The sequence below is a fragment of the Capra hircus genome, chromosome 17 (assembly GCF_001704415.2).
Source record: "Capra hircus breed San Clemente chromosome 17, ASM170441v1, whole genome shotgun sequence".
Classification (NCBI taxonomy): Eukaryota; Metazoa; Chordata; class Mammalia; order Artiodactyla; family Bovidae; genus Capra; species Capra hircus.
Window position 1 is genome coordinate 68,316,816 of NC_030824.1, and position 25,407 is coordinate 68,342,222.

The 25,407-nt window shown below is 37.2% G+C and overlaps 1 protein-coding gene across 1 annotated transcript in view; it reads left to right on the top strand.

The window, feature by feature from the left end:
- Window positions 1-25,172, top strand: part of RBM46 (RNA binding motif protein 46) — a 43,098-nt gene extending 17,926 nt beyond the window's left edge. The window contains exon 4 of the mRNA XM_018061628.1: window positions 24,241-25,172. Within this exon, the coding sequence (XP_017917117.1) occupies window positions 24,241-24,440 (200 nt within the window). The 3' untranslated portion in view covers window positions 24,441-25,172. The remainder of the gene's footprint in view (window positions 1-24,240) is intronic.

Sequence of the window (25,407 nt, forward strand, 5' to 3'; positions counted from 1 at the left end):
AATTTTTTCTCTTTTAATGTTCTACGGAAGAGTTTGGTTGGTGTTATATGTATATATTTGGATATGTGGAATATCATTTAAGAAGTCATCTTAGAGTTCTCAGCCTTTCTTTTATTACACTGGGTACATTTCAGGGCTACAAACTGCCCTTTAAGTGTGGTTATAGCTGTGTCACATATGTCTTGATGTTGTTGATTTTTATCATTATTTATTTGAAAATACTTCATTTTGATTTCACATGAGTATAAATTTTAAACATACGAAGATTTCTATAGTTATATTTTCGTTTTTTATTTTACTATGATCAAAAAGTATATTATGGATCATTTCAGTACTTTGTCTTTTGTTTTTTAACGATTAAATTTAAAAATTCATGCCTGATTAAAAAGAATATTTCCAGTTGTTAATTGCAGTGTATTTAGTTTGCTAGGGTTGCTGTGGCAAAGTACAACAATCTGTTTGACTTGAGCAACAGAAATTTATTTTTCCGTAGTTTGGAGTCTAGAAATAAGCTCTCTCTAAAGCTGGCAGGGGAAAATTCCCTTGCGCCTCTCGGCAGCACGCACTTGGGAGACTCTCCTTGTGCCTCTCAGCGGCACGCACTTGCAGCAGCCCTTCACTTCTTTGGCTTCTGGATGTGCTGCACCAACCTCTGCCTCTGCTGAGTAAGGTTATCTTTTCTCCCTGTATCTTTCTGTGTCTTCATGAGGTAGTTTCTTCTCTGTGTGTGTCTATCAGGATATCCAGCATACTAGATTGAGTCCCTGCTATGCGCTTCCCCCGATGGCTCAGCAGGTAAAGAATCTGCCTGCAATGAAGGAGACACAGGAAATGCATGTTCGATCCCTGGGTCGGGAAGATCCCCCGGAGGAGGAAAATGGCAATGCACTCCAGTATTCTTGCCTGAAAAGTTCCATGGACAGAGGAACCTGGCAGACTACCGTCCATGGGGTCACAAAGAGTCGGGCGCTGTTGACCAACTGAGCACATACTACTCCAGTATGACCTCATATTAACTAATTACATTTGTTTGTGATTAGCCTGTTTCCAATTGAGGTCACATTATGAGGTGCTAGGGATTAGGACTTCAACATACCATTTTGGGGCACACGATTCAACTCATAAGTTAGACCAGGTTTACTAATCAGATGTAGAATCCTTTATCTTTCATGTTTTTCTGGTGTGTATTCTATTACTTTGAGAGGGTTGTGAAAATTACCCATTGTGACTACAAACTTGGCTTTTCCTCCTTTTGATTCTGTCAGTTTTTGCTTCATATAATTTTAGGTTGTATATTATTAGGTACATAGAAATCTAGAATTGCTATGTTTTTCTGGCGAAGTGTACATTTTATTATTATACTGTGTCATTCTCTATTATGCATTGTTGTTGTTTTGTTCAGTGGCTACGTTGTGTCTGACTCTGCAACCCCATAGACTGCAGCACACCAGACTCCCCTGTCCTTCTCTGTCTCCCAGAGTTTGCTCAAACTCCAGTCCATTGGGTTGGTGATGCCATCCAACCATCTCATCCTCTTTTGCCCCCTTCTCCTCCTGCCCCTGTCTTTCCCAGCATCAGGGTATTTTCCAGTGAGTCGGCTCTTCTCATCAGGTATTGGAGCTTCCACCTTCAGCATCAATCCTTTCAATGAGTAGTCAGGGTTGATTTCCTTCAGGATTGACTGGTTTGATCTCCTTGCTGTCCAGAGGGACTCTCAGGAGTCTTCTCTGGCACCGCAATAAAGAAGCATCAATTTCAGCCGTCTTGATGGTCTCTCACATCTATACATGACTACTGGAAAAACCATAGCTTTAACTATATGCACCAAAAGTGATGTCTCTGCTTTTTAATACACTGTTAGGTTTGTCATAGCTTTTCTTCCAAGGGGCAAACGTCTTTTAATTTTGTGGCTGCAGTCATTATCTGCAGTGATTTTGAAGCCCAAGAAAATAAAATCTGCTGCTGTTTCTACTTTTTCCCCATCTATTTGCCATGGAGTGATGAGCCTGGATGCCATGATCTTAGTTTTTTGAAGTTGACTTTTAAGCCAGCTTTTTTACTCTCCTCTTTCACCCTCATCAGGAGGCTCTTTAGTTCCTCTTCATTTTGTGTCATCAGAGTGGTATCTGCATATCTGAGGTTTTTGATATTTCTCTTGGTAATCCTGACTCCTATCATTCTTTCCTGCCTTAAAGAATACTTTTGATATTAACATAGGTTTCCAGGCTTTCTTTTGATTAAGGTTTCACACATGTATTTTCTTCTATTTTTAAACTTTTACTTTCCCTGTATCTTAGTTTTAAGATGACCCCAATGTAGAGTTAGTGTTGTTTTTGTTGCTGACATTTGGTTTTGCTGAAAGTCTGTGTTTTAAGTGTTTGATCAGCTTGCATTTAATATACTTACACGAATGTTAAGAATTAAGTTTCTTGCCTTGCCCTTTGCCTTCTATTCCTTGTTCTGAGTCCTTGTGTACTCTTCCCCTTGTCTCCTTTCTTGCCTTCTTGTAATGGATTATTTAGTTGCTTTTTTTCTGTCTTCCTCTTTTAGCTATATTAGTCATACATAGAGTTTTTATTATTCTAGTTTTAACCTTGTAGCCTCCAGTATGTATCCTTTTTGGGGGGTTGCACCACCTGGCATGCAGGATCTTCATTCCCTGACCAGGGATTGAACTCACAAGCCCTGTGGTGGAAGTCCAGAGTCTTAACCATTGAACCACCAGGGCAGCCCCCAACATGTATTCTTAAGTTACTGAAATCTAATACTAATTAGTGTGTTTATTCCATTTAAGACAATGCAAGGGCCTTAATACACTCTAACTTATTAAATGTTCTCTTCCAATTTTTTGTAGTGTCTTGATATTTCCGTATGTCTTAAGACTATGTTTTAACCCCCACATACCTAATTATAGTAGTTTTTAGTTAACATAAACAGTTTTTAGTACTGTTTATGTATCATTTCCTTTGCTCTTTATTTTCTGATATTACCAAGCATTAACTATGATTAATTCTTTATTCTGCTCAAAGAACATTCGTGTTTTCTTTGGTATGAATATGCCAGTGACAGCTTACCTCAGTTTGTTTGCCTGACTAAGTCTTTAATTCATCTGCCTTTTGAAAGGGTATTTTTACTATACCAACTGTTACTTTCCATTAATTCCTTAAGGTTAATAATTCCATTCAGGCTATGTCTTTAATTCATTTGCCTTTTGAAAGGGTATTTTTACTATACCAACTGTTACTTTCCATTAATTCCTTGAGGTTAATAATTCCATTCAGGCTTCTGTTGTTTCTGTTCAGAGGTCAGCTGAAATTTGCTTACTACTTCTTTATTTATTTTAATTGGAGGCCAATTACTTTAAAATATTGTGGTGGTTTTTGCCATACATTGACAAGAATCAGCCACGGGTATACATGTGTCCCCCATCCTGAACCCCTCCTCCCACCTCCCTCCCCATCTCATCCCATCCCTCTGGGTCATCCCAGTGCACCAGCTTTGAGTGCCCTGTTTCATGCATTGAACCTGGACTGGTGATGTATTTCACATATGGTAATATATATGTTTCAATGCTATTCTCTCAAATCATCCCACCCTCACCTTCTCCCACAGAGTCCAGAAGTCTGTTCTCTATATCTGTGTCTCTTTTGCTGTCTCTCATATAGGGTTATCATTACCATGCGTTACTGTATTGGTATTTTTCTTTCTGACTTACTTCACTCTGTATAATAGGGTCCAGTTTCATCCACCTCATTAAAACTGATTCAAATGCATTCTTTTTAATGGCTGAGTAATACTCCATTGTGTATATGTACCACAGCTTTCTTATCCATTGATCTGCTGATGGACATCTAGGTTGCTTCCATGTCCTGGTTATTATAAACAGTGCTGTGATGAACATTGGGGTACACGTGTCTCTTTCAGTTCTGGTTTCCTCGGTGTGTATGCCCAGCAGTGGGATTGCTGGGTCATATGGCAGATCTATTTCCAGTTTTTTAAGGAATCTCCACACTGTTCTCCATAGTGGCTGTACTAGTTTGCATTCCCAGGAACAGTGTAAGAGGGTTCCCTTTTCTCCACACCCTCCCCAGCATTTATTGTGTGTAGACTTTTGGATCGCAGCCATTCTGACTGTCGTGGGATAGTCCCTCATTGTGGTTTTGATTTGCATTTCTCTGATAATGAGTGATGTTGCACATCTTTTCGTGTGTTAGCCAGCCATCTGTATGTCTTCTTTGGAGAAATGTCTGTTTAGTTCTTTGGCCCATTTTTTTATTAGGTCCTTTATTTTTCTGGTATTGAGCTGCATGAGCTCTTTGTATATTTTTGAGATTAATTCTTTGTCAGTTGCTTCATTTGTTATTATTTTCTAAAGGCTGTCTTTTCACCTCGCTTAGAGTTTCCTTCGTTGTGCAAAAGCTTTTAAGTTCACTTAGGTCCCATTTGTTTATTTTTGCTTTTATTTCCATTACTCTAGGAGGTGGGTCATAGAGGATCTTGCTCTGATTTATGTTAGAGAGTGTTATGCCTATGTTTTCCACTAGGAGTTTTATAGTTTCTGGTCTTACATTTAGGCCTTTAATCCATTTTGAGTTTGTTTTTGTGTATGGTGTTAGAAAGTGTTCCAGTTTCATTCTTTTACACATAGTTGACAAGTTTTCCCAGCACCACTTGTTAAAGAGATTGTTTTTCCTCCATCGTATATTTTCGCCTCCTTTGTCAAAGATAAGGTGTCTATAGGTGCGTGGATTTCTCTCTGGGCTTTCTATTTTGTTCCAATGATCTATATATCTGTCTTTGGGCCAGTACCATACTGTCTTGATGACTGTAGCTTTGTAGTATAGTCTGAAGTCAGGAAGGTTGATTCCTCCAGTTCCATTCTTCTCTCTCAAGATTGCTTTGGCTATGCAAGGTTTTTTGTATTCCCATACAAATTGTGAAATTATTTGTTCTAGTTGTGTGAAAAGTGCCGTTGTAGCTTCATAGAGATTGCATTGAATCTATAGATTGCTTTGGGTAGTATACTCATTTTCACTATATTGATTTTTCTGATCCATGAACATGGTATATTTCTCCATCTATTTGTGTCATCTTTGATTTCTTTCATCAATGTTTTATAGTTTTCTATATATACATTCTTTTGTTTCTTTAGGTAGATGTATTCCTAAGTATTTTCTTCTTTTTGTCACAATGGTGAATGGGATTATTTCCTTAATTTCTCTGTTTTCTCATTGTTAATGTACAGGAATGCAAGGGATTTCTGTGTATTAATTTTATATTCTGCAACTTTACCATATTCATTGATTAGCTCTAGTAATTTTTCAGTGGTGTCTCTAGGGTTTTCCATGTGGAGGATCATGTCATCTGCAAACAGTGAGAGTTTTACTTCTTTTGCAATATGGATTCCTTTTCTTTTTCTTCTCTGATTGCTGTGGCTAAAACTTCCAAAACTTATGTTGAATAGTAGTGGTGACTACTTGTCTTGTTCCTAACTTTAGGGGAAATGCTTTCAATTTTTCACCATTGAGGATAATGTTTGCTGTGTGATAAACATATAGCTTTTGTTATGTTGAGGTATGTTCTTTCTACGCCTGCTTTCTGGAGAGGTTTTGATTTTTTTTTTTATCATAGATGGATGTTGAATTTTGTCAAAGACTTTCTTTGAATCTATTGAAATAAGCATATGGTTTTTAACCTTCAATTTGTTTATGTGTATCCCATTGAGCAACTTGTGAATATTGAAGAATCCTTGCATCCCTGGGATAAAGCCCACTTGGTCATGATGTATGATGTTTTTAATATGTTGTTGGATTATGTTTGCTAGCATTTTGGTGAGGATTTTTGCATTTGTGTTCATCAGTAATATTGGCCTGTAGTTTTCTTTTTTGGTGGTGTCTTTGTCTGGTTTTGGCATTAGTGTGATGGTGGCCTTATAGAATGAGTTTGGGAGTTTACCTTCCTCTGCAGTTTTCTGGAAGAGTTTGAGTACGATAGGTGTTAGCTCGTCTCTAAATTTTTGGTAGAACTCACAGTGAAGCCATCTGGTCCTGGGCTTTTGTTTGTTGGAAGATTTTTGATTACAGTTTCTATTTCCATGCTTGTGATGGGTCTGTTAAGATTTTTAGCTTCTTCCTAGTTCAGTTTTTACCTTATACTTTTCTAAGAATTTGTCCATTTCTTCCACGTCATCTATTTTATTGGCATAGTTACTGATAGTAGTCTCTAATGATCCTTTGTATGTCTGTGTTATCTGTTGTGATTTCTCCATTTTCATTTGTAATTTGGTTGATTTGAGTCTCCCTTTTTTTCTTGCTAAGTCTGGCTAATGGTTTGTCAATTTTATTTATCCTTTCAAAGAACCAGCTTTTAGTTTTGTTGAATTTTGTTATAGCCTCCTTTGTTTCTTTTTCATTTATTTCTGCCCTAATTTTTGTGATTTCTTTCCTTCTACTAACCCTGAGGTTCTTCATTTAATTTTTTTCTAGTTGCTTTAGGAGTAGAGTTAGGTGGTTTATTTGACTTTTCTCTTGTTTCTTGAGGTAAGCCTGTATTGCTATGAACCTTCCCCTTAGCACTGCTTTTACTGAGTACCATAGGTTTGGGTTGTTGTGTTTTCGTTTTTCTTTGTTTCTGTGGATATTTTCATTTCCTTTTTGATTTCTTCTATGATTTGTTGGTTACTCAGAAGTGTGTTGGAGAATACAGTGGCAACCCACTCCAGTACTCTCACCTGGAAAATCCCATGGAAGGAGCAGCCTGGTAGGCTGCAGTCCTTGGGGTTTCTAAGAGTCAGACATGACTGAGTGACTTCGCCTTCACTTTTCCTTTCATGCATTGGAGAAGGAAATGGCAACCCACTCCATTGTTCTTGCCTGGAGAATCCTGGGGACAGGGAAGCCTGGTGGGCTGCTGTCTGTGGGGTTGCACAGAGTCGGACATGACTGAAGCAACTTAGCAGCAGCAGAAGCATGTTATTTAGCCTCCATATGTTTGTGCTTTCAATAGTTTTTTCCCTGTAATTGATATCTAATCTTAGATGCTTGAAATATTTTCAGTGTTTTTGAATTTACTAAGGCTAGATTTATGGCCCAGGATGTGATCAGTCCAGAGAATGTTCTGTGTGTACTTGAGGAAAAGGTGAAATTCATTGTTTTAGGGTGAAATGACCTATAGATATCAATTAGGTCTAACTGGTCCATTGTATCATTTAAAGTTTGTGTTTCCGTGCTAATTTTCTGTTTGGTTGATCTATCCATAGGTGTGAGTGGGGTATTAAAGTCTCCCACTATTATTGTGTTACTGTTAATTTCCCCTTTCATACTTGTTAGCATTTGCCTTATGTATTGAGGTGCTCCTATGTTGGGTGCATATATATTTTTAATTGTTATATTATCTTCTTGGATTGATCCTTTGATCATTATGTAGTATGTCCTTCTGTCTCTCTTCATGGCCTTTATTTAAAAATCTATCTTATCTGATATGAGTATTGCTATTCCTGCTTTCTTTTGGTCTCTATTTGCGTGGAATATCTTTTTCCAGCCCTTCACTTTCAGTCTGTATGTGTCCCTTGGTTTGAGGTGGGTCTCTTACAGGCAGCATATATAGGGGTCTAGTTTTTATATCCATTCAGCCAGTCTTTGTCTTTGGTTGAGGCATTCAACCCATTTACATTTAAGGTAATTATTGATAAGTATTATCCCATTGCCATTTACTTTGTTGCTTTGGGTTTGAGTTTATAAACCTTTTCTGTGTTTCCTGTCTAGAGAATATCCTTTAGCATTTGTTGAAGAGCTGGTTTGGTGGTGCTGAATTCTCTCAGCTTTTGCTTGTCTATAAAGCCTGTGATTTCTCCTTCATATTTGAGTGAGATCCTTGCTGACTACAGTAATCTGGGCTGTAGGTTTTTCTCTTTCATCACTTTAAGTGTGCCTTGCCATTCCCTTCTGGCCTGAAGAGTTTCTATTGAAAGATCAACTGTTATCCTTATGGGAATCCCCTTGTGTGTTATTTGTTGTTTTTCCCTTGTTGCTTTTAATATTTGTTCTTTGTGTTTGATCTTTGTTAGTTTGGTTTGGCTTTGGGCAGCCTGTCTTTATTTATTTATTTTTTAAAAATAAAAAAAAAAATTTATTTTTACTTTATTTTACTTTGCAATACTGTATTGGTTTTGCCATACATTGACATGAATCCGCCACGAGTGTACATGCTGTGGTGCATATACACAATGGAGTATTACTCAGCCATTAAAAAGAATACATTTGAATCAGTTCTAATGAGATGGGCAGCCTGTCTTTTAATGCTCATGGCTGTGTTCCTGCTTTGCTGGAGAATTAGCTTGGTATGTCTTGCTGTGGAACTTGTTGGCTCTTAGATGGAGTTTGATTTCAGTGTAGGTATGGAGGCTTTAGGATGAGCTGTCTATTAGTGTTCCCTGGAATCAGGAGTTCTCTGCTATTCTCAAGGTTTGGAGTTAAGCCTCCTGCCTCTGGCTTTCAGTCTCATTCTTACAGTAGCCTCAAGACTTCTCCATCCATACAGCATTGATGATAAAACCTCTAGGTTAATGGTGAAAAGATTCTCCACAGTGAGGGACACCCAGAGAGGTTCACAGAGTTACATGGAGAAGAGAAGAGGGAGGCAGGAGATGGAGGTGACCAGGAGGAGAAGAGGGGGAATCAAAAGAGGAGAGATCAGTCTAGCCAGTAATCAATTCCCTATGTGCTCTTCACAGCCTGGATCCCTCAGAGATGTTCAGAGTTACACAGAGAAGAGAAGAAGGAGGAAGGAGACAGAGGTGGCCAGGAGGAGAAGAGGGGGAATCAAAAGAGGAGAGAGCAGGCTAGCCAGAAATCCGTTCCCTAAGTGTTCTCCATAGCCCAGAACACCCAGAGAGATTCACAGAGTTAAGTAGAGAAGAGAAGGGGGAGGGAGGAGATAGAGGTGACCTACGGGAGAAAAAGGAGAGTCAAAAGGGGAGAGTGCAGTCAAGCCAGTAATCACACCCCTGAGTGGAAATGGATCCTGAAGATTAGATTCTTAAAGGTACAAAATTGGTAACAAATACCCAAAAGCAAAGATTAAAATTCTAGAGTGGAGGTTAGACTCTCAAAAATAACAATATTAAAAATACAAAACAAAATCAATCACAAAAATTATAAATATATGTATATATATGTGAAATTTGCTTTAAAAAATGGTCTTTTTGCCAGGTAATAGTAGGTTATAAAAATGAAAATTAAAGGAGTAATAACTAAAATTTTTTAATTAAAAAGTGGTAATAGTAAAAATAGGAATTTCTCTGGAGCTGTTGTGGGCAATGTGGGGTCAGTTCAGTTTTAGATAGTTCCTTGTTCCAGCTTGTACTTGTTCTCAAGATCTATAGGCCCCCTCCAGTGCTTAGTCAATGTTAACTACAGGATTTTAGTATGCCGACCCATCATTTCCAGAGCAGTTCTCTCTTGTTTGTTTATTTTGGCTTCCTCTGCAGCTCTCTTCTAATTTCTGCCCTGACACAAGGGGGTGAACCTGGTCACTCATTCAGGCTGCGGTGCTCAGTTCTGCTGTGGGGAGGGAGAAGCGCTGCAAACAAGCACTGCTTGCATGTGTAGGCAATGCTTGCAGCGTATGGACCACGCTGGGTTTGCCCCTGCTCACAGAGGCGTGTGCTTTCCGGGTCTACTTAGGGCCTGCTTAGGCCCTGCGTTCTGTGTACTTCCCAGGTCTAAGCTGCTCAAGGTTCTTGGGAACTCCACAAGGGCACAGACTCTGTTGGGCATCCGCTCTGTGCCCGTCCGAGGTCCGAGCAGCTCAGGCAGCCAGGAGCTTGGCGAGCACTGTCTCCGGTGGGCTGTGCGTCTTACCACCTCCCCGGTCCCAGCCGCTCGGTTTCCCTGGTATGCCGTGGGAGTGCCGTCTCAGCTGTGTATCTCCTCTGGGGAGCTGACCTTAGGCTGCAACCTCCTGGCAGGTGTCAACCGTCCAGGATCCCAGGTAGACGTGGTTAGCGGCTGGGGGCCTGCTCACAGTCTGGTGAAGGATGCCGTCTCGGGCTGAGACTGGAGCAGCACCCCCCACCCGCTTCCGGCTCTGGCTCTGGCGTGCCTGCCTCTGCCCTGGCAGGGTCTGGGGTATGGGCTGTATGCACCCGGCTCACTCTCCTTCGATATTTTCTTAGTTCTTTGTTCTGTGAGTGAGCCAGGCTGTGTGTTAGAGCCTTCTGTGGGAAAGTTCTCTCTCTCTATTTTTCCTCTCTGGCGATTCCCCAGTTTGGGTTGCTGTCTCACATGAGCTTCCTCAGGTTGTCCTCAGGGCATTCAGGCCTGGCCCTTACCCCGAGGGCTGATGATGCCACCCAGGCCTCCCTGCCCAGCCTCCGCTCGCTAGTGGCGGATGCGAGCATCTGGGCTGCTCCTCTGTTGACACTTGCCGTCAGGCACCTGTTCTGTGTGTTTCCCCCCCGGCCCTGGGTTATGTTGCCCTCTGAGACTCCAAAACTCCCCACAGACCTGCCTGGGAGAGGGTTTCCTGCTGTTTGGAAACTCCTTCACTACTCCCTCTCCAGGTTGGGTCTCCGTCCCTAACTCTTTTGTCTCTCTTTTTATCTTTTATATCTTGTCCCACCTCCTTTCGAAGAGAATGGGCTACCTTTCAGGGTGCCTGGTGTCCTCTGCCAGCGTTCAGCAGTTGTTTTGTGGAAGCTGCTTAGCGTTCAGATGATTGTGTGATGAATTTGTGGGAAAGAAAGTGGTCTCCCCATCCTATTGTTTGGCCATCTTGGACTGCCTCCATTACTCCTTTATTATAACTCCTCTGGCTACTTTTAATATTTTCTGTTTTTCCTGTGATTTCCAGAAGTATTACTGTGGTAGACTGAGGTGTAATTTTCTTAGTTTTTGTCTTAATTGGAACTTTCACTCCTTCTAATCTGAATCAGTGTTTTCCACTTGTTTTAGAAAGTTCTAAGTTATTCTGTTTTCTTACATTGCTTCTGTCCCATTTTCTCTGTTTTTCTCTACGGTATTCCAGTTATGAATTGTTGGACCATTTTACTATATCCCATTTATTCACTGTGTTCTTTTTATACTTATCCATTCTTTTGTATACTTAGTCCACATATTTTTTCAGGCTTGTCTTTCTGCTTATGAATTCCTTTTTCATCTGTTGTCTAACATGATAAAGTAATTATTGGATTTCTCAGTTCTGAAATGTCATTTGATTTTTTGTTGTGATTTATATTTTTCTTCCAAAATTTTCAGTCTTGTTTTTTGTTTCCTTGAGGATGGCAGTCATAATTATTTTGATGTCTAGTTCTGAGAAGTTTATCTACATTTCCTGTAGCTCTGTTACTATTGACTTCTATTTCTTGTGATTTTAGGTCACATTATTTTATCTTTTTATATGATTGGTTCTTTTCGATTGAATGCCATTTCATATATGATAATATGAAAAACGTGATGATCTGAAAGCTAATATGCTTGCTTTAAAAAGGTGACCATAGGACTGGCAACCTCAGATTGTCTTAATCTTGGCAGATAATGGGATTTGAATTTAGTCTTCTAAACTAAATTAAAATTAGTCTGCCTCTAGTTCTGTTTTATTCAGGGTTCTAGACATGCTCCTCAATTCCAGTTTTTGTGCTCTTATCCTCAGAAATTTGTCTGTCTGTTGCCATCTTCCTTTGTCTCTCAGATCCCTCTTTAGAACTTGCCAGTCTTTGTAGGCAAAACATACCTCCAGAAGATGTGCACACCTCTTTGAGTTTCTTCCTGTCTAAGATCACAGTCCCACAGTTCTTCAGTCTTGACCATTCTCGGTGCTTTTAGATAGTTAGCTTTTCTTTTAATAAATGTCTGGGTATTTAGTTCTCACTGGGAAGGGTTGACTAAATACCTAATTTACTACATAAAAATCAGAAAATATGGTGACTTTTTCTGCTGAGTTATCTGTAGGATCAGTATTTAAAGTCTATAGTTTTATGTGGATCAAACATTTTTTACTTGTTCATACTTGAATACAGAGATCCACCAAAATGGATGGACATTCAGAGTTACACTGTATATAGCTAAGTTAGGCTTCAAGTAGATTAAGTTTAGCTGTTAATAAGTCAGATATTTTTTAAGGTTAGTATTATTTTGGCTATTTATTTCTTTTTAACACAGAGGGAAATAATATTGATTTTTTTCAAATTCACTTAGGTTCTTTGGCTATCCACTTATCAAAAATCGGGCAATCTCATTTGTTTTTTAAATATTTTTCTTATTTTATTGATAGAGTAGTCCTTCTTGGAAAAACCAACTATAAGGTCTTAATTTGTATAGAAAGATATGTTAATTCTGTTAATGTATTAAATCATAATTTTCATTCCGAAAGCAAAATATTGCTCTTTGTTCATCTTTGCAGAACTTCAGAAATAACTATCACTTCTTTTCCTCTAAATTTATTTTCATATTTACTGATCAGATAATTTAAACTGAAGTTATCAAGGATTCCATCACTTCCAAGATAGGGATAACATCAATCTAAAGACTCAATTCTTTTCTGTCTTCACTGCTTACAGACAGGGAACACAGTCTCTTCAGCCTGGACCTATGTAGAAGAATTTGGAGAAAATAAGCAGGTAAGAAAAAGCTTCTTAGGAATATTAAGTGGTATATTTAGTTTTCAGAAAGCTAGTTATAAATTATTCTTCCTTACAGTTTTAAGAAGAAATATTTAAAATTGGCCAATGAAACCTGTGTCAATTTTTAATGATTATAGCTTTGTTGATTATAGACACATTACACAAAGTTTTAAAAAGTTAAACCGGTTTCCATATTTTAGGACTTCTCAAAACTTTAAACAGGCTAGTGTGTACATTGTAAAGCACCAAGATGACAAACAATATTTTAAAGTAGATGTAGTTGAAATAAATGTATCATAAGTAGATTACCTCAGATTTCTCAAACTAACTTGACAATGCAAGTCTGATTTTTTCAGATTTATTAAACCAAATTATTATTGATACAGTTTAGAATAAAAATTATTTTTATTAGGATTCACTTAGTTTTTTCAATGTGGTACTGAGGAGGATAAATTTTAGTAGGAAATTAAGGTAGTTTAGAGTTTGAGTAAATATTATTAGTATCTAAATTCATTTTTACATATAGAGACCAAAAAAATGTTGTGGTTCACTGGGAAGTAATCCGTATGTTCTTGAGTAAGTTTTTTACCTTTCTGTACCTCAGTTTCCTCCATGTTAAAGAGAAAATTAGTAGTACTTACCTTGTAAGGCTATTGTAAGGATTAAATACTGCTCATCTTGTATAGTTATTTTTTTGTACTTAGTAAGTGCTCAGTAAATATTAACTATAACTCATACTTCAGATACTGTTCATGGGGTTCTTGTGGCAAGAATACTCGAGTTGTTTGCCATCTGTTCCCCCAATAGACCTCATTTTGAAGAGCTCTTCACTATGACCCAGTCCTCTTGGGTGACCCTACATGGCATGGCTTAAAGCTTCGTTAAGTTTACAAGCGCCTTTGCCGTGACAAGGCTGTGATCCATGAAAGACTCACACTTTTGCACTGGAATGCAAAAGTAGGAAGTGAAGCAGTACCTGGAATAGCAAGGCAAATTTAGCCTTGGCGTACAAAATGAAGGAGGGCAGAGGCTAACAGTTTTGACCAGATGGTCAATACCAAAGTCAAATTGATTATATTCTTTGCAGTTGAAAATGGAGATGCACTATACAGTCAGCAAAAACAAGACCTGGAGCTGACTGTGGCTCAGATCATGAGTTTGTTACCGCAAAATACAGACTTAAATTGAAGAAAGTAGGGAAAACCACTAAACCATTCAGGTATGACCTAAATCTTATCTATTATGATTAATACAGTAGAAGTGACGAAAAGAGTCAAGGGATTAGATCTGAAGACAGAGTGCCTGAAGAACTGTGGATGGAGGTTTAAAACATTGTACAGGAGGTGGTGACCAAAGTCATCTCAAAAAAAAAAAAGAAATGCAAGAAGGCAAAGTGTCTGAAGAGGCTTTACAAATACCTGAAGAAAGAAGAGAGGCAAAAAGGCAAGGGAGAAAGGGAAAGATATACCCAACTTTAGTTTCAGAAAATGGGAAGGATAGATAAAAAGTCCTTCTTAAGTGAGCAATGCAAAGAGACAGAGGAAAACAATAGAAAAATCTCTTTAAGAAAATTGGAGGTATTAAGGGAGCATTTTATGCAAGAATGGTCACGATAAAGGAAAGAAAAAGTAAGGACCTAACAGAAGCAGAAGAGATTCAGAATAGTTATCAAGAATATACAGACAAACTATACAAGAAAGGTCTCAATGACCCAGATAACCATAATGCCATAGTCACTCACCCAGAGCCAGACATCCTAGAGTGTGAATTCAAGTGGGCTTTATGAAGCATTACTGTGAACAAAGCTAGTGGAGATGATAGAATTCCTATGAGCTATTTCAAATCCTAAAAGGTGATGTTAAAGTACTGCACTGAATATGCCAGCAAATTTGGAAAACTTAGCAGGGGCCACAGAACTGGAAAAGGTCAATTTTCATTCCAATCCCAAAGAAGGGTAATGCCAGAGAATGTTCAGACTACCATCTGATTGCACTCATTTCACATACTAGCAAGGTAATGCTCAAAATTCTTCAGGCTAGACTTCAGTAGTATGTGAATTGAGAACTTCCAGATGTACAACTTCCAGGCAGAGGAACCAGAGATTTAATTGCCAGTATTCATTGTATCGTAGAAAAAGCAAAGGAATTCCAGAAAAGCATCTGCTTCTGCTTCATTGACTATGTCTAAAGCTTTTCACTGTATGAATCACAACAGACTAGAAAGTTCTTCAGGAGATGGGAATACCAGACCACCTCACTCACCTGTCTCCTGATAAACAAGAAACCTGTGTGCAGGTCATGAAATAACAGACCCAAATGTGGTACAACTGACTGGTTCAAAATTGGAAAAGGAGTATGGGAGTGTTGTATATTGTCACCTTGCTTATTTAACTTATATGCAGAGTACACCATGTGAAATTCCTCCACCCTGAAATCAAGACAGCCAGGAGAAATATCAGAACCTCAGATATTCGAATGATAGCACACTCATGACAGAAAGTGAAGAGAATCTAAAGAGCCTCTTGATAAGGGTGAAAGAGGAGAGTGAAAAAGCTGGCTTAACTCAACATTCAAAAAACTAAGGTCACAACATCTGATCCCGTCACTTCATGGGAAATGGTGAAAAAGTGGAAGCAGTTACAGATTTTCTTTTCTTGGGCTCCAAAATTATCTGTGGACAGTGACTGCAGCCTTGAAGTTAAAAGATGCTTGCTCCTTAGGAAGAAAGCTATGAGAAACCTAAGTGAAAGTGAAAGCTGCTCAGTCATGTCCGACTCCTTGTGACCCCATGGACTGTGCATGTCCATGGCATTCTCTAGTCCAGAATACTGGAGTCAGTAGTCTTTCCCTTATCCAGAGGATCTTCCAGACCCAGGGATTGAACCTAGGTTTCCCTCAAGTAAGTGGATTCTTTACCAGCTGAACCACAAGGGAAGCCCAAGAATACTGGGTTGGGTAGCCTATTCCTTCTCTAGCAGATCTTCCCAACCCAGGAATCTCTTGCATTTCAGGCGGATTCTTTACCAACTGAGCTATCAGGGAAGCCCCTAGACAGTGTATTAAAAAGAAGACATCACTTTGCCAACAGGGTCTGTATGGTCAGAGCTGTGGTTTTTCCAGTAGTCACCTACGGATGTGAGAGTTGGACTGTAGAGGAGGTTGAGCGCTAAGAGCTGATGCTTTTGAATTATGATACAGGAGAAGACTTGAGAGAGCCCCTTGTTCACCCAGGAGACCAAACCAGTCAATCCTGAAGAAATCAACCCTGATCATTCACCGGAAGGGCTGATGCTGGGGCCAAAGCTCTAATACTTTGGCCCCCTGATGCAAAGATCTGACTCACTGGAAAAGACCTTGATTCTGGGAAAGATAGAAGGCAGAAGGAGAAAGGGGAAAAAGCAGAAGGGTGCAGCAGAGGTTGAGATATTTAGATAGGCTCACCAACTCAGTGGACATGAATTTGAGCAGACTCTGGGAGACAGTGAAGGACAGAGGATCCCAGTGTGCTACAGTCCATGGGGTAGGACATGATTTAACAACTGAACAGAACAACATACTTCAGATACAAGCAGTATATTTAAATTTGAAACTTAAAAGTTTATTTGTATAGATCTTAATCTTAGTTAAAATTTTTAAATATGTGATGCTGTTCTCAGAACTGCCTTCCCTACAAGTTTTTTTGTTCAAATTTTAAAGTATGAGGACTAAATTTACTGATGGAAATGAAACTTGAAAAGAGTTGCTGTCTTTCTTAGAGCTGTATCTTCACCTTGGCTCAGACAGTTTTTGTAGTGAGCTACAATTCTTAAGCTATACTGAAGCCTAATTTTGTATGTGTGGTGTCGCTTCAGTCACATCTGACTCTTTGTGCCCTTATGGACTGTAGCCTGCCAGACTCCTCTGGATTTCGGATTCAGACAAGAATAGTGGTGTGTTGCCATGTTCTCCTCCAGGGCGTCTTCCTAACCCAGGGATCGAACTCGTGTCTTTTGTCTCCTGCATTGGCAAGTGAGTTCTTAACCACTGGTGCCACCTAGGAAGCCTAGTTTGCTATAACTCAAATCATAGTATTCCCTCTCATAGACTGCTCTTTTATTCCTCTTTTTCCAAATGGTATCTAAACTAGCATTAAAAGGAATTTGACATAATTAAATCTCTTAATACAAAGGTAGCATATCGAAGTTCTAGGAAGAATTTGTTTGGTCTCTTCAATTTTTTGACAGGAAAGAAGCTAGGTTTCACTTCAGTACAAATAGCTGGACACCTATTATTTTACATTTGGTCCTTTTTGAGCTCTTTTGTTTGTTACATCTTGGCCTCTGAAGACATTTGAGTTTATAATTTCTGTATTTAACATATTTTAAGATTTTTTCTGATTTCTTTTTAATGTTTTCCCATTATATAGTAGTCTTATTAAAGGTTCTTCTGTACTGATTTGCACAGTTGTTCAGTGAAATAGCTGTTTCTGTGGTCGTGTTGCAAGTAGCATCCTGAATAACTATAGTACAGTTTGTTTAGCTGTTAGATCCATCTTTCCTAAAATTTTCCTAAGATGTTTTTTGGCCCAAGGGATTCTTGTTTCAACAAGAATTGTGTGGGATGTAGTTTGGGAAACTTTTAAACTATCTCAGAGAAATGCTTGGGATTTCTTTATAACTTTTTTGAAGTATAATTAAAATACAATAAAATGCTCATATTTAAAGTGTACACTTCTGGTCAGTTTTGCTTTATAAATCTGTGAAATCAAGAAAAAGAAGATTTCTGTCACCTTTACTATAATCCACTTATTCTTCTGGGTCCTCTTTCCCAGGCAGGCACTGAAACTGATTGCTTTCACTGTAGTGATATTAGCTTGCATTTTTGAGGATTTCAAACCTTTGTTTTGGGGTTTCAATTATAATCTTTAGATAATTTAGAATGAAACAGCTGTAATTTGTTAATAATAATACAGATAATTGACAAAATGTTTATGATTTATGATATCAGAGTTTTTAGAGTAAGAATTTTAAACCCAAATCTTCAAAATTATATGGGAATTACACTGTAATGCAGAGAAGGCAATGGCAACTCACTCCAGTACTCCTGCCTGGAAAATCCCATGGGCGGAGGAGTCTGGTAGGCTGCAGTCCATAATTTAATTAATAATTTCCCCTCAAAATTGAATCTGAGAAATATAATCATCTAGTAAAATCAGAGAACTAATTAACTAGAAGCTTATAAGGAAACAGTTATAGACAGTAACTTTCTTACCCAGCCTCCTATTACTAAGATTATCATATTCAAACCCTCCTATAAATCATGTTAAAACAGAAATACTGACTTCAGTTACTCTGTGGGCCTAGTCTTAGAGAAACATGTTGGTCACCTGATAGGAAAAATTAAGTAGGAAATAAAAATACTTCAAAAAAATTTACTTGAAGTAGGGAAAGTAAATGAGGTAAAAATACCAGTAAATTTGATACTCCTAATGTAGTCCAGTCAAAAATATTACATAAAAATGTAATTAGTGATCTTAAATATCTCATAGGTTATAGTTGCTTAATAATTACCAATTCTGTAAATGCTTTCCTCTGCTTTACAGTTAGCTCTTGGTCTTCTGTACTAGGATAGAAATACAGCATAATGAATGATAAATGTTAATTGTTTTCTAACATACATGATTCTAATGTCTATGTTTGAACCCAGCCTTTTAAAAATATTCTAGATATATATAATATTGTTAGAAAAAACTATTTTAAAGGTGAAATTCAGTGGTTCAGTAAAAGAAAGTTACTGAGTTACTATAGTTATGGCTATTAGAATATTAGAAATTGAAATAAAAAACAGTAAAATGAAATTTTTTCAAAATTTTGACAGATCTCATAGAAATCTAAGGAAATGCTTAAAATACATGTTAAAGGTGGAAATGTTTTTCACAGGTCAAAACATCGGGTGCTTCACATTGCTGTTGGGAGTGTTAACATGGTATATAGTTTCCTGGAAAATCATTGGCAATACCTCAGAAAGTTAAACATAGAGTTTACCATATGACCCAGAAATTCCATTCCTAGTTATTCGTTCTAGAGAATTGAAGACATATGTTCACACAAAATTTTGTGCACGTACTCTTTAACAGCATTATTCCCAACAACCAAAAGGTGAATGTCCATTGATAAACAAATGGATAAACAATTTGGATAAACAAAATGCATTATCTCTATACGATGACTATAAAAAAGTTCTGATACATACTACATGGATGAACCTTTAAATCATGCTAAGTCAGTTAAGAAAGACCACCTTAATTATGTAATTTCATTTATATGAAAAATCTATAATAGGCAAATCTGAAGAAACAGAAAAGTGAGTGGTTGCTGGGGCTGGAGGAGATGGAATGGGGAGTGACTGCTAATAGGTACATACAGAGTTTCTGTTGAGGGTCTTGAAAATGCTCTGGGTAGTGGTGTTTGGTTGCATAACTTTGTGCATATACTAAAAATCACTGAATCGTACACTTTATAAAGGTACATCAGAAAGAAGAGGTGGATATCAAGGTAGAATTCACAGAGCTAACAAGGGGAATAGAAAAAACCAATTACGAGGAATTTACTTTCTAACGGAAAATGAATTTAAAGAGTGTCTGGTTAGAAACTAAAAGAGAAAGATTAATATGAGAGGATACTTTCTTGGAACTCACTTTAAAGTCTCTATTAAGGCTTTCTCCTTTGTATGAAACAAAAGCAGCTAGCGATTCTATGATGTTCCCTCAAGATGTGTAAGAGAGAAACAGAAAAGCAAGACACAAATAGAATAAATCAGTATACCTGTTTCTTAGTTTCCACTGAGAAACATATTGGTGGCGTTTGTCTCTCATGCTGGACAGAGAAGGCTCGGAGGCCTCAGTGTGTTCACTGCGGAGGCAGGAGTGGCAAGCAGGTGGGACATGTACTGCCAGGCTCTGCACTCACTCCCTGGCACCACGTGGCACCGTGGCTGTGACTCACGATCCTGCTCACTCCAGACATAGCTTCAGAATCTTCTGGAATTACAGGCCCACTTAAGGTTAAGCCTATAAATCAAATTTATTCTGTAAAAATGTTTTCATTCAGCATATAAAGACGGAATTTTAGAGGATTTGATTAAAATGATATCTCGAATAAAGCATTATATTAGAGCAAGTTACTCATACATTTTTTTGTACAAAAGGGCCTTTTCCTTAAATGTTGCATAAAAGTTTAGCATTTAAAGCAAGGGAATGCAGAGTTGTGTGTTGAAGTGGAAAATGAGGGTGTGGGTAGGTGCAAGCAGAAGCCGGGTAGCTTAGTGTTAGTCACTCAGTCCTGTCTGACTCTTTGTGACCCCATGACTATAGTCCACTAGATTCCTCTGGTCAGTGAAATTTCCATGCAGGAATACTGGAGTCGGTTGCCATTCCTTGGGGGTCTTCTCAACCTGGGGATCAAACCTGGGTCCTCCTACATTGCGGGCAGATTCTTTACCAACTGAGCCACCTGGGAAGCTTCAGCACTCTCTTTTCTCTCACCCTGCCCACAACACCCTTTTGGAAATAGTGGAAAGGTGGAAATAGTACTTTCCTAGGAGTTAGAAGGCCTAATTTTTAACTTGTTTTCTCTGTTTAACTGTGTGGAATATGGAAAAGTCACTCAAATCAACCATCTTTTGTCAGTAATATTCTTCAGTGAAAGAGGTGGTTTAAAGTAGAGACTTCTGAGGACTCAAGCTGTTGCTATTTAATAATTTAGAGAATTTAATTAGTAAAAAAATTTATTGATACCAATAGTAAGAAGAAAACCCAATAAGAATGATCAGTAAGTGACCATTTCAGTAAAATATCTAGTTCAAGCCTTTGGGTTCATTTTTACTGCAAGTCACTGGGGTCAGAACCAAGACCTAACCAGGACCCTCATAAATCATAACAAAGAATCTTTTCAGATGCTACATGCAGTGAAATATGCCTGTAGCCAGCCTTTGCATCTGAGATCTTTGCAACTTGACTTCTGCAATTTAAACATCTTGGTTGTGTTCCACCAGTCTCTTGCATGCCGTAACAAGTAGGCATGTAGCCCCCATTTAGCAGGCTGTGAGGTTTTCTGAAACCCAGATTATCTGGAGCCCTCTAAATTTTATGATGAAATTTTGTGAAAGTAAAAATGTTAGTCTCACAGTTGTGTGTGACTCTTTGCGACCCTGTGGACTATAACCCACCAGGCGCCTCTGTCCATGGGGATTCTCCAGGCAAGAAGACTGGAGTGGGTTGCCATTTTCTTCTCCAGGGGATCCTCCCAACCCAGGGATCAAACCTGGGTCTCCTACAGTGCAGGCAGATTCTTTACCGTCTGAGCCACCAGGGAATCCTTATTAAACATAAGGGAAATACAAATTAAAACCAAAATGAGATATCATTTCATATCACTGGAATAGCGGTGATTAAAAGCTCTGGCAATAACAAATGTTAGGTGTGGAGCAGCTGGAGCTCTCATATTTTATTGATGTTGAGTGTACTGCTGTAAATGCACTGTTTAGCAGTATCTGTCTCTACCCTATCAGCTAGCAATTCTACTGTTAGTTATTTACCCCAAAGAAATGAAAATACATATTCACAAAAGAACTTGTATAAGAATGTATATAACAGCTTAATCATAATAGTCAAAGTTAGAAACAACTCAAATTTTTATCAACAGGTAAATGAATAAAGAAGTTGTGGTGTATTCATACAGTGGACTACTCACTCAACAATAAGAATGAACAGACTACTGATAGAACATGAATGAATCTAGACATAGAAAGTACCTTAAGAGTTCATTTTATATAAAGTCTGAGAACAGGCAAAACTAAACTAATACTGCTAGCAATCAGAAAGTGGTTGCCTCAAATAGAAGGGCTCTGAAATGGGTAATGGAATCTTCTAGATTGAAGGATATGTTTTTTATCTTGCTTTAGGTGTTGTTTACATAGGTTTTTATAGTTAGCAATACTCACTGTAGTGAACACATAAGATGTGTGCATTTTATCGTATGTAAATTGTGAAAGTGAAAGTCAGTCCTGTCCGACTCTTTGGGACTATACATTCCATGGAATTCTCCAGGCCAGAATACTGGAGTAGATAGCCTTTCCCTTCTCCAGGGGATCTTCCCATCCCGGGATCGAACCCAGGTCTCCCGCATTGCAGGTGGATTCTTTACCAGCTGAGCTGTTAGAGAAGCCCCATGTAAATTGTACCTCAATTTAAATGTAAAATGTAAATTTTACCTCAATTTAAAAAGTGTTAAGATAGTTGAATAATTATCAGTGTAAAACAAATTCTGAAATTGGCTCTGTGTCATTCCCTTAAGAAGAAGGGGGCAGGGGAGTCCATATCCCAGTCTGAGGCAGAAACAGTGGGATTGAAGAACTAAGGATGTTCATTGGGAAGAAAAAGCAGAGGTGGGCAAGTAAATATGTTAGGAATTTTAATTCATTTGTTAAATGGTTGTTTCATAGAAATCAGTGATGTTTCTGAGTTCTGTTGTCTGTGATACATAAATTATATGTTAGAGGAAATAAAATTCATCTAGATTTATCTCACAGGTATTATCTCAACTTTGGTATGTATTATATTTTCTAGATACCCAGATGTTTTTCTGAATATATTTAGAGTTTTAGATTGCAAAAGAATTTTTTTTGAAATGCCTGTAAACATCTGAAGCTCTTTATTTCCCAATCTTTGTCGTATTAGGGAGAATTTTTTTTCTTTGTTTATCCTCTATGAATAAAGCCATCAAAGTGCCCTTTTAATTTTATATTTTAGTCTCCTTCAGAGTGTGAGACTACAGTGGTCATTAGTGTGTTTTTAAATTGAAGGTTTACAGTAGGGGTGTATAAAAAATGCAGTTTTTCAGACCTAACGAACACTCTGTAAGCAGCCAGTTGTCTGTATCTTCTTTGTGAAATCTCCTGAAAATCTCTTCTTTAGCCACATTCCATGAACAGGCTGCATCAGATCTTGAATGGATATAAACCCAAAGTGAGAGTGATTTCTCTGAGAACTGCATTTCCCCATATACAAAGTATAACTATTTAAAGACCTGTTCTTTTAAATCATGTTGTCTATGATCACATTGTTAAAATTTGAAAGTTTGAACTATATGAATAAGGAATTGATTGTATTTGTGTGATAATCTTTAGAATGAGAGGAGAGAATCAGAACTTTTTAAAAACACAGTTATTAGAATTATCAGAAGTATTAAGGTTTCTATTTATACTCAATATTGTAATGCTTCAGGCAAAGAGGATCCTTTAAAAGAAGAAGAAAAATTTCTATAATACCTGGATTAATGTTACTTTATTCTGTAATACCTAGATACTAGGAAAACAAATGGTATCAAATGGATAATTCCTTATCCAGTTTCACAATATTGAAAATATTTTTAACTGGATGTCTTGGTATTTGTCTTCTTGTAGCAAACTGCTTTCATTGATCTTATGGTACCATTAAAAGTTCATAAAAATTATTCTAATTAGAGTTTTACAGTGCTAGAAATTAAACTTACATTTAACTGATTTTTATTTTTTCCATCTTTTTTCTTAACTAGGTTCTTTCTGATGTTTCTTGAGCTTATTCCCCTGCAGTTGATCTCATTCCTGTTGGCCTACTATTAAATTCCATGACAATACTAGGTTAATGTTCATTTTTAAGCCTCATTTATAGTACCAGGAAAATATGGAAAACATTTGACCTATATATTAGATGATCTAATTTCTTCCATTCCTAGAAGTACCATACCTTTTATAAATAATCATTTTATAGTCATTTTCACACTCTTTGACTTACTCTACACTAAAGAACATAGTTGAGTTTTTGGAAAGTACAGGATTTAACAGATTTGGTCTTTAATGGTCACACACATCTCTAAACATTATAGTTAATGAAGCAGGAAATTGCATCTACATAAGATGAATGTTTATTTTGGAACAGTGATATTTCAAATACTGGTTTTCAAAAAATAATTTGGATTAATTTTTGGATTTCTCAATATTGTAAGTTGATAATGGTTTCTTGATGTTTATTTTATGAAGATGATTCATTTTACTCTTTTATGGTACTGGTAGGATTCTGATATTAAGTTGGTTTGTTGAGTTGTATAATCGTTTATATTAATATTTAAGTAATGAAATATTAGACAGATTTTGCAATCCAGGGGTAAATGTTTCACCTAACACAATTTTTAAAAAGAAGCAAATAATGAATTCAGTGTTTTATATCTTTTCTTCATGGATGACCTACCCCTTAGTGTTAATATCAGATTTAAAAGGAGCTTCATTGTGAATAGAGTAAGAGAAATCAGAGGTTCTCTTTTTTGGTAATCATAAAGACACAAAACAATAGATATCCAAGAATGCATTCTGGTAAGATGCCTGAAGCATTGTGTCAGTGAAAGTTAACATAACTGACTGATGAAACTGTCAGGATCTGCAATGCAGTGAATGCTGAAATAGTCTTTACCAGCAATGTAAGATGATCAGGATTTTGAAAGTTTTAGAAAATTATGTTAAACTGTGATTATAGTTATAATGCATTGTCTCTTTGAGTTAAATTTGTAACCATAAAGATGTGCAGCATAATTGTTATGTATTTATTTACAGACTACAATTTCCGTCGCAGCTCAATAAATAGTCTTTCCCCTGTTAGTGCTACCCTCTCTTCTGGGACTCCCAGCGTGCTTCCTTATACTTCAAGGCCTTACTCTTATCCAAGCTATTCCTTGTCACCAACGATACCTCTTGCTAATGGCAGCCATGTTGGACAGCGATTATATATCTCCAATCAGGCCTCATTCTTCTGAAGAAAATACTGTAAACAGGAATATGAAGTTTCTTTGTAAAGCATGCACATTAAAATAGTTTTATTTTAGAATCGGGTTTGTACATTTGGTTTTAAAATGAAAATTATATATTCAACATAGTAAATATCAGTCATAGTAAACATCAGAATAGCCTACAGTTGTAAAACTTATAAAAATGCTACAGTTAAAAAGTTACTCAGTGATTTCTCTTGATAAAGGTATAACAAACTACAGTTCATTTTAAATTTGGGGGATTTTAAATAACTTCTGATTCTTGAGTGGTCAATAGAACCCAGAAGTTTACATTAAATTTTTTCATTGTAACTTTACTAAATAGAGTTTCACAAGTGTTAAAGCACTAGATTTGATTACCAAGGATCACTTATCTGTATCAGAGATTAGAACAATTATATAACCAGAAGCATCTAACTATTATGTAAAAAGAAATGAAGGGCAAAAAGATTAAGATGCAAATTTTATGCAGTACTAAAGAAAAAGTCTACCATTGTGGTCCTTGAAAATAACTATAAATATTTTAGTTAATAATTACTTGTTGTAGAAATAAATTATAATTTTGCTGTTAATGTATTCAAGGTTTTTGTAGTTATACTTCTGTGTTTTTGATATTCGATGTATAGTTGAGTAAGAAGTGTTACGGTGTTTTAATGTTGAAATCATGTGTTGTTTAATTTTTGTACTTGAATTCAAATTCTTTGACATTAAATATACAGTGTTTCTAATATGCCTGTGTCTCACTTGTTTATTAGTATGTGCAAAAAGTTTAGTTCTCACAATTGTCTGGCCCTTCTAAAACCAATTTCCCCTACTTGGTATGCATAGGCTCAGTGTCTTCATTGGAATCAAAGCAAAGGATAATGCAGGAAGAAAATTAATAGTTTTGTGAAGCATACTAATAAAGTCCTTTTCAGGGACCAGTAGAAATATTTTATTGATTTACCCAGTGATA